This window comes from Solanum lycopersicum, chromosome 8, assembly GCF_036512215.1.
Source record: "Solanum lycopersicum chromosome 8, SLM_r2.1".
Classification (NCBI taxonomy): Eukaryota; Viridiplantae; Streptophyta; class Magnoliopsida; order Solanales; family Solanaceae; genus Solanum; species Solanum lycopersicum.
This window is the reverse complement of record NC_090807.1, coordinates 64217115-64226034: the sequence shown is the minus strand read 5'-3', so window position 1 is coordinate 64226034 and position 8920 is coordinate 64217115. Positions and strand designations below refer to the sequence as shown.

The 8920-nt window shown below is 36.7% G+C and overlaps 2 protein-coding genes across 6 annotated transcripts; one reads left to right on the top strand and one right to left on the bottom strand.

Moving 5' to 3' along the window:
* The first annotated feature begins 311 nt into the window (after positions 1 to 311).
* On the top strand, positions 312 to 2255 carry LOC101266249 (mediator of RNA polymerase II transcription subunit 32). 3 transcript variants are annotated; one of them, XM_010327201.4, is made up of 3 exons: positions 312 to 457; positions 843 to 1326; positions 1889 to 2255. In XM_010327201.4, the coding sequence occupies exon 2, from the start codon at positions 886 to 888 to the stop codon at positions 1324 to 1326; it is 441 nt and encodes a 146-aa protein (XP_010325503.1). In that variant the 5' UTR covers positions 312 to 457; positions 843 to 885; the 3' UTR covers positions 1889 to 2255. The 3 variants fall into 3 exon arrangements, with proteins under 3 accessions (XP_010325503.1, XP_010325504.1, XP_069144697.1); XM_010327202.4 differs by having other exon boundaries at positions 326 to 457; positions 1873 to 2255; XM_069288596.1 differs by lacking the exon at positions 312 to 457 and adding an exon at positions 460 to 588.
* A 406-nt stretch (positions 2256 to 2661) lies between these two features.
* Positions 2662 to 8666, bottom strand: LOC101264658 (uncharacterized). 3 transcript variants are annotated; one of them, XM_004245746.5, is made up of 6 exons: positions 8460 to 8666; positions 7400 to 7671; positions 6660 to 7311; positions 6369 to 6568; positions 5315 to 5559; positions 2662 to 4720 (listed from the first exon to the last, which is right to left on the bottom strand). In XM_004245746.5, the coding sequence occupies exons 2-6, from the start codon at positions 7669 to 7671 to the stop codon at positions 3723 to 3725; spliced, it is 2367 nt and encodes a 788-aa protein (XP_004245794.1). In that variant the 5' UTR covers positions 8460 to 8666; the 3' UTR covers positions 2662 to 3722. The 3 variants fall into 3 exon arrangements, with proteins under 3 accessions (XP_004245794.1, XP_010325505.1, XP_010325506.1); XM_010327203.3 differs by having other exon boundaries at positions 8486 to 8600; XM_010327204.4 differs by lacking the exon at positions 8460 to 8666 and adding an exon at positions 8397 to 8452.
* Positions 8667 to 8920: the final 254 nt, after the last annotated feature.

Genomic DNA, 8920 nt, shown 5'->3' with positions numbered 1-8920 from the left:
TTAAACATTAATGTAAAATTAATTTTATTCATCACATATAATATAATTACTCATCAATAATATATAACACTAACAAATGAAAAAAAATATATGTCTCATTTTAATGTACATAGAACACTTAATATATAATACTAATGATGAAAATACAAATAAAATAAAAATTAAGATACATAAATAATACTACTCCTTTAGTCCAATAAAATAGCACTCGTATATATATAAATAATTATTAGAAACTCAAACAATTATTACTCAATTATGATTTTATTCAAATATATTTTAAAAATCTTACACTCTAAAATATTAATTTTGAAACTAAAGGGAAGCTTTGTGTTACAAATGAAAACTATTGGGGAGGAATATGTAATTATTTCGAAACAGAGTGAGGGGAGAAGAGAAAAAAACCAAAAAAAGACAGAGGAGAAGATTGTGGAAGCCATTTTCTTCCTTCAGTCAAGTAAGTAGAAAAACCCTAGTCTTTGTGGTTTTTCTTCTTTTCATTTGCTTAAATTTATTTGAGTATTTTCAAGAAATTTGTGTATTGCATCAATTTTGTTTCAGTTGATTTCTTGCTTTTGAGTGTTTTGGGTAATCATAGAAAATTGTTTCTTGGGTTTGTTTTTGTATGCAGAATTTGATAGCATAATAGCTCTTTAATTGTTGTACAAAGATTCAATTTTTAATGATGAAATTACTACAAAGATTCAATTTTTAGTGATGGTCTTGCTAAAGATTCAATTTTAATGATGTTGTTGCTATAAAGATTCAATTTTTAATGATGGTCTTGATACAAAGATTAAATTTTTAATGATGTTCTTGCTAATTTATTCTCTCCTTTATAGATTTACGGAGGTTAGTGATCAATTAGGGCTTCGAGGGGTTGTGATGGATAATCTCGTAGATGCACTGAGCAGTGCATATCAAGACTTTGTTGCAGCATCAGCTGTTGTACTTGAATCAAAGGAGAGTTCTAATGGTCAGAAAACAGCAGCAACTGATGCTGCATTAGAAAACTTTAAGCAAAAGTGGGAGTTGTTCAGGGTTGCGTGTGATCAGGCGGAGGAGTTTGTGGAATCGGTTAAGCAAAGAATTGGCTCCGAGTGTCTTGTGGATGAGGCTACAGGCACTGTTTCAGGGAAGCCTGGGCAACCAGCTGCAAGTGGCCTTCAACCCATTAGTGCTGTTAGGTTGGAGCAGATGAGTAAAGCTGTAAGATGGCTAGTGATAGAACTGCAACATGGTTCTGGAGCGAATAGTGCTTCAGCAGTACATCCCAATCCTTCTGCTCCATTTGATGCCAGATTTTCTGAAGATGCAGCTCAATAGGTATACTGAAATCTCGCTGATACTTCCTGTCCTTGTCGTTTCCGTTGACTATGTTAAATAATCTGGAAACAAATTTGTATTATTTAATGAACTATTAGTGATAGGCTTTGTATCCTAGACTTGATGATGAAGCAAATAAGTGAACATTCCCTTGGAACTGAAACTGATTCATATATAAGAGCTGCTATTACAAAACCGCTGGTCTTGTATAAATTTCCAGGTTGATAGAAAAGTAGTAGAAGCTAACAAAACTGCTTTTTAGTGGCATCATATGTTCTCTTCCATCAGAACGAATAACTGTGAGTAACCACTAGTTTCTGCAGCAATTATGTTATATGTACTATCCTTACTTTATTTATGAAGAATACTATCCTTACTTATTAAGCTAAGTTTGACCCAACTTCTTTTTTTATGATCAATTATGTACTATCCTTACTTATTAAGCTGAGTTTGACCCAACACTTCTGACAGACAAATGGAAACTAGAAAAAAAAAATTGGTTTCGTTTTATTCTGTTTTCATCGCTGTAAAACAAAGAACTATTAGTTGTGACTGTTTTCAGGTAACTACAGAGTCTGGTGATCAGCAGAGAGAAACAGAAGATCTTATGTGCCTTAGTAAGCCGCTAAAGTTGATGTTTGATGTATGAAGTCATGTTGTAACGATGTAGAAGAAATACTTTGGAATGATATTTGTAAACCACCTTTACCGCCTCCCTCCCTCGCCATCTTATGAGAAGATCTGGCAAATTTACATTTGTGTTTTCTAGGCACAGAGATTTACTTTTATCGCAGTATGAGCTACTGCACTGTTAGCTTTATTTAGATCTTAAGCATACCAACATATACAAACAGGCTGTATGTTTGTGTCTGCTATGTGTACCTTATATTCTCGAGTATTTATGTTTATAATCGATTTTTGTTAGGAAATATATCTCCAATCTTGTAAAGTGGCTTTTTAGTTAATTGTGTTAACCCTGATGAACTCATTCAGTAGGCTTTGGAGACCTCTGGAATTGTTGCAACAGAGTATTATGACGCTTTGAGTGTAGCAGTATTAGTAAATACGCTTTAGCTTACAACTACATCTTGATTGCTACACAAATGCTCAGTATCCATGTCGCTCCATTTAACCTTATCTCAGTCTAATATTTAGTTGTACTGTATAATAACTTTGAAAACAGAAGTTCTCACTTGTCACTGCACTTGGAAACGTCTTTGTCCAATAACGCAAACTAATACTAGTAAATGAGAGATCTATGATGTAAAAGTTCTGATGGTTATTGAGAATCGTCTGAAGGGATGACAAGCAGAGGCTACTCTATAAAGCTATATATATCAGAAAAAACAACGCTCTTTTCATTAATTTTATGCAGACCCAAGAAGAAATGGGTTTTGAGGCAACATACAATGCTTAAGAGCATCTTTTGAGATAAATTCCATGCAAATATACACAATTTGTTGCTTTCATCTGGATATACAGGGTGGTGAAGAGAGCATGTGCGATAACAATGGCACAACTAGGCGAGTAGTTACCATGAACAGCACAAGCACTTTATGTTCAAAAGTCATAACTGATCCTATGAGCAATAGATTGAATATTGAGTAGCAGCCTCAAACATACTGTGTAACAACCAACGCTACAAGCAATAGATCGTGAGCAACCGCCTCAAATAAACAATCCCTTTACTGGTGAAATCACTTTTTTGCAAAACTAAGCTATTATGGTCTAAGAAAGCAAAGCTCTTAATCATAAGATGCTCTATTGGTCCCAAGCTCCACATAGGGTTGCTAATTGGGTGGAGTCTTCCCACAGCAATGTGGACAAAAATCTATCACATGGTCAGCAGTCCTACTGTTCAGGAAGAACATAAACCACTCAGTAGTTGTACCTTCTTCTAACAGGACTCTGCTGGCAGAATTCTGGTCATTCTTCTTGCTTACATCTTCTTTCGTCAAAACTCGTTTTTTTCCCAGTCTTCAAGTCATTCAGAGCTTCAGTTCTTCAACCAGCTCTGATGTGAATCAGGGAGCCTAAAGAGCCCTGGACGAACATTTGACATCTTATCTTTAAGCTGATAGGCCACTAGTGATACCAGAATTTTCATCAGCAGCACCTATCCTCATAAGCTTTTCGACTTCAGATGCTTCAGCCATATTTACCAGAGAGGATTATACTGCCTTGGTTCTGGATGAAATTGCGTAGTCTATTCTATTTTCAACACTGTAATCCAGGATGATGTCTAGATCTGTGGAGTTCCTACATACATACATCATTCTGCTGGTTATTCAAGCATTGATCTAGAGAAGACTCAGCTGCAGCTACACAGAAGCTGTGGTTGCTCGTCCATCGTTGTTGCACAGTCAGCTTTATTCCAGATCCATCTTGAAAACCGTCTAAATTTGCAATAATGCATCTGCGGAAGGAATATTGTTCGTCGTATCCAGCTCCTCATCAATCATGACATCTCCGTTCTCGTCAAACACATTGGCTGATGTAATCCCATCAAGAGAAAACAATTGACTCGCACAAGCGGAGATGGATACTGGGCTGGTTTGCATCTCAACAGAAGGATGTTCCACAGCAGAACCTATATCTGTGCGCGTGCCATTTTGAGTAGCTACCCGATCAATCTTGCCACCACTCAAATTACATGTGGCAGAACTTGGATGCTGGAGCTCAGTCAGATCATTTTCCACATTGACTAATGTGTGTGTTCTATTGCTTGCTGTCACCACATCAGGTTTGGCTGTAGTAAGCTGAAGAGCTTGTCGCTTCGACTGGCCACTTCCAGGACCAAGTTGAGCATTCAACTGCGTCTGCACCCAGACAGCTAGAGAAAGTGCATGATCACGAATCAAAGAATCATGAGGTGGGCAGTGTAACATATCGACCAGAGCCTGCATATACTGGAACATACTGACGGATGGAGTATTAGACCCTTTGTCACGTAGACATTTAATGCTTTTAAGAATATGCTCGCATAAGTTTCCCATTTTCGCCCAATTACAATCACAAAGTGCATATTCGGAAGCTGGATTCCAAACAACATGCACTTTATGTCGATCTTCCTGATCAACAACTTTTGAATAATCACCCTCAATTAACACATCTGAATCTGGAATCTGCAAAGATTTCTGCCAAGCTGTTAAGCCACTCATCCATTCATCCTTCCAGTATCGTGCGAAATCATCCTTCCCTGAGTACTCATCAAGCCAGAAGTAAGAATGCACTGTAGTACCTAGCTTATCTACTAACCAATCAGCACGTTGATATACACATTTTTCCTTCTCATTCAATAACCTAAGCTTTAATTGGTTGTGATAGTATTCCATTGACGAGCACATCTCCTGGCTGGCAAGAGGAAGACTTCTCAGTGCACTAGTCCAGAGCCCTGAGTAATCAAAATCCGTCAGCAAGAAAAGCCCCAAAGAGGAACCAACTAATTTATAAAAGTATTTCAAGCATTCTTGAAGAATAATGTGTTTTTCAAAACTAAAAGAATAAGGTCTTTAGTACAAAAACTAGGCTAGCATGTCCTTTTCAAGTGAGGACACATAAACGTGAAAGATTGCATGTATGGAGTTCCTCAATCTATAATAATTTAAATGCATAACAACTGAGAAATTGTTATGTAATTGAAAATATGACGGAGTTTTTGGACTTCATGACACCCAATCATAACAACATACCCAGTGACCTCATCTTTTATGAAACAGAGCTAATCCCGGGATCCAAAAAAAGACTAACATTTACCACACAGATGTGTGAAGCATCTTTTTTTTTTTTGCAAGGTATGTGAAATGTTGCACAATGTGGACATAGGGAGTGTTAGTTTAAATTCATGCTAGGCCTGGATCTAAATCAGATTATCCATGTGTCAATTGAGTAAGCAGAAAACCTGTTTCAGAGGTGTACTTCAATCTAATTGCAATAACAATCCTATTGGTACCTACAGAGACTGTTTTACTGAATAGTAAAAACTCACCTAGTCTTGGGTACCATATGGCCTTGAAATAGTCCAAAAAATCTGCAGCATCCACAAATTCTTCCATAAATTCTTCAAACAAATCAGCAGTTCCATCCCCTTTGCAGATGCGCTGCACTGCCTGGCCTAGCCTCTTTGCAATTACAGCACAGGTCTCCAGTTCCGAGCATTTCTTAATCAAGTTCTTATGCCATGCATGACGAACCCGCCAAAAGCATATCAATACAGAGCACTGGAACACTTCCCTGAATAATAAGCAAACAAAGATTTAATACACCATGCATGCAAGAAAAGTCAAGAAGGTGAAGTAGATGACTAGAGGGCACAATTTTAATCTGTGCAATCTAGTATACAAAATATATACTCTACAGAACCTCAACTCATGAGTGACTGAGAAAGCACAAAAAGAAAAACTAAGTGACATGCCTAACATTCAGATAAACCTTCCACACACTGAATGAGCAAAGTATGCAAGTTCCATCATTCAATTTAAAATTTATTACTCTCACCATCCCAATTTATGTGATGTAATTTGATGATGCAAGGAGTTAAGAAATATGGCAAGACTTTGCAAGGTTTCAAAACTAACCTTAATATAAATGCATTTCTAGATAGAAAAGTACATCTTTGTGGAGTTGTAGCCAAATAAGTGGGACTCAACATGGGTAAAATGTTAATAGTGTCATTATATATTTACCAAATAAGGAAATATGTCATTCTTTTATTCTTCATTAGTTCAAAATATTCAGACCGATCCAACAGAACAACATTGAAATTGCCAGCCTATTTTACATGCATTCATCTACTAATATCATCAATCCACAAGTCTAACATGATAAGTTTCCTGGACTCGAGACTATTGAAGTAAAAGCCTCACCCTGAACCCAAAAGATAGATGCCACTGGTGCAGCTCTAATATGCCATGCTAAAGAGAACCCCCACGTCCATCAGGAAAAAGAAAAAAAGAGAAAATAACCATGGTCATTGTTTGATATTGGATTACACAATCACTTGATCATGCAAATGAATGTGGAACAAAAACATAGTAAGCAACCTGATTGCAAGGATGTCGGCTGAAGGATCATCCACAATGAATCCAGCCAACTTCCACGTAGGATCTTTCATATGAACTCTGTTATATAGGGCCCTCATCCATCTAAGTGTATCTCCACTTGCAAATCTAGGTGTTATTATCCATGCCACCGGTATAGCCTTGTTGTCTGAGTTGAACACAACAAGACTGCGAATAGGATACTGGAGAATTTTCATAACAGAGAATGTAAGCTTTCAAGTATTCAGGCTATTCTAGTTCTAGAAATTTGGTAACCATATAAGCAAAAAATACCTTTAATTTATTAGTTCCAAACTTCGAATCAGAGGCCAGAAGGCCGTGATTTCCAAACCGAATCAGTTGTTGCAACTGCCATTCTGTTTGAATACCCAAAACAAAAGGGTCGGAATCAGAGAAATTCTCATAAAAGAAAACTTGATTCTGGTGACTTTCAACCCACATATTAATGCTGACTGCATCATCTGTGTCAAGTTCATAAGTCGAGCGCCGTATGCTCCTTTCTTGTCTCCGAACATATCTGTGAGTTAAAAGGTCATCTCGGTTGCACGGACCTCCTTGTTTCTCCACTGATTCATTGTGTCTCTGCATGATTGTTTCCACAGACACCCCAACATAGAGCAGGGACAAAACACGGAGACGAAGGTCCTCTGAGATGTACGGAGCATACATGGCTCGTGTTCCAGCAGACTTTTTGTCCTGTGGGCCATGGCATGGTAATCCTTTCTTATCCACGTGCTTATCTTGGTTATAGATGATAAGTGCGACAGATGGTTCAGCAATTAAGCGTTTCACAATAAAGTGGCAGGTGCACCCTCGCTTTGTATTAGGCCGACCAGAAGGTTTTTTCTTAGGAACGTACGTGGTTCTACTCGGTCGAACGACTCCACCCTTTCTATGATCATCAGGACCAAACGAGCACCAGTACCTAAAGAATCAAATGGTTATTTCTATAAAATGCATTTTGGCAGATACAAGCAACTGAAACAAGCTAAAGAGATAAAACTACAGCTTACAGAATATATTCAAGGATGCCGTCAACTTTAGGCTTGTACGTCGACTCTGCAGGCCGACGTCTCCGGGCTTCAACATGAAATCTTGTTGGACATTCTTTATTAGCAGATTCACCCCTAACAAAGTCATCTACTCTAGCAAATGGAATGAGAGCAACTCTGTCTATGTTATCGCGCCAACCTTCTACCTTAGACCACACAAGTTCAGCAGAAGAAAACTCCAAAGTCGGGGGGCTCTGAACAGGAAGAGAAAGAATTTGATCCCATCTAGCCATCTGTAATAATAGAGGGAAAATGATAAGGGAAAGTACAACAGATTACACTAGTAAACACAATATGAGTTGAATCGTAAACATTTACTAATCATCTTTGATTATTCTTCCTTATGACATTTAGTATTTTAAAAAAGTGACACCATGACGCAAGTGTTTTACCGCCCATAAATTTTTGAAATAAACATTATCTCAAACTAATTAGGATCAGCTACATAACTCTTCTGGGCTGATCAAACTCTTTCCACTCAGTATCTAAAAAAATATATCATAATTTGACTAATTACAATTGCTAAGAAACTATCAGAACTACATACAATACTAAACAACATCATATCCACTGTAATCCCACAAGCGAGGTATGGGGAGGGAGGTAAAATTGTGAAAAATTACTAAAAGTTGTAACATTTTAAAACATAGCAATGAAGTGTAAGAAAATTCATGAAAGCATCAAGTAATACCAACACAAGTCTAAAAACATCATGATATAGCAACCATTAACAACATAACAGCAATTCAAACAATATAAAGAAACATCAAAGATCACTTTTTTTGTTAACAAGGGCGGCTCAACCCTAAAGCAACCAAAGCAGTTGCTTTATTAAGCCCCAAAATCTCCAAAAGAAGCAAAAAGCCCCGAATTCAGTTCAAACAGACACACACACAATCGAAGACGCCAACTCGCACAGAAAAGAAATAAAAATGAAGATTAAACTATGGAACACAACTCGAGATTAACCGAAAAGCAGACCACAGAGACAGTAAAGGCAAAAGAGGAAGAAGATACATACGTGGGAAGAGATAAAAAGACACAAACCAAATAAATCTGATGAAGGCGACGCTGCGCTTGCAAGGGCCAAAATACCTGGCTGAAGTTCAAGCCCTTGTATTACAGAGGGGGCATATGCTAATCAGTATAAGCAAAAATAATTAAAATGTTAGTGTATTAAAGAGTGTATTATAGATTTTTGGTTAATAAAAAGAGATTGAAATACAATATGTATTGGAGCTTGTTATATTGTATTTATAGTTTAAATACAATATTTATTTTGATTGTTACTTAATATAACAGACATAAAGGCTCACTGTGTGTGACGATGGATCATTATTTTATTATTTCTTTCTTATTTTATCTTTATTGGTTATTTTATAAAAATATTTTAATAGTAGCTTTATTATATATCCAATTTTTCTTGTACGTTTATATAATGATTATTTTTATAAAAACAATATATTATGATATGATACAATA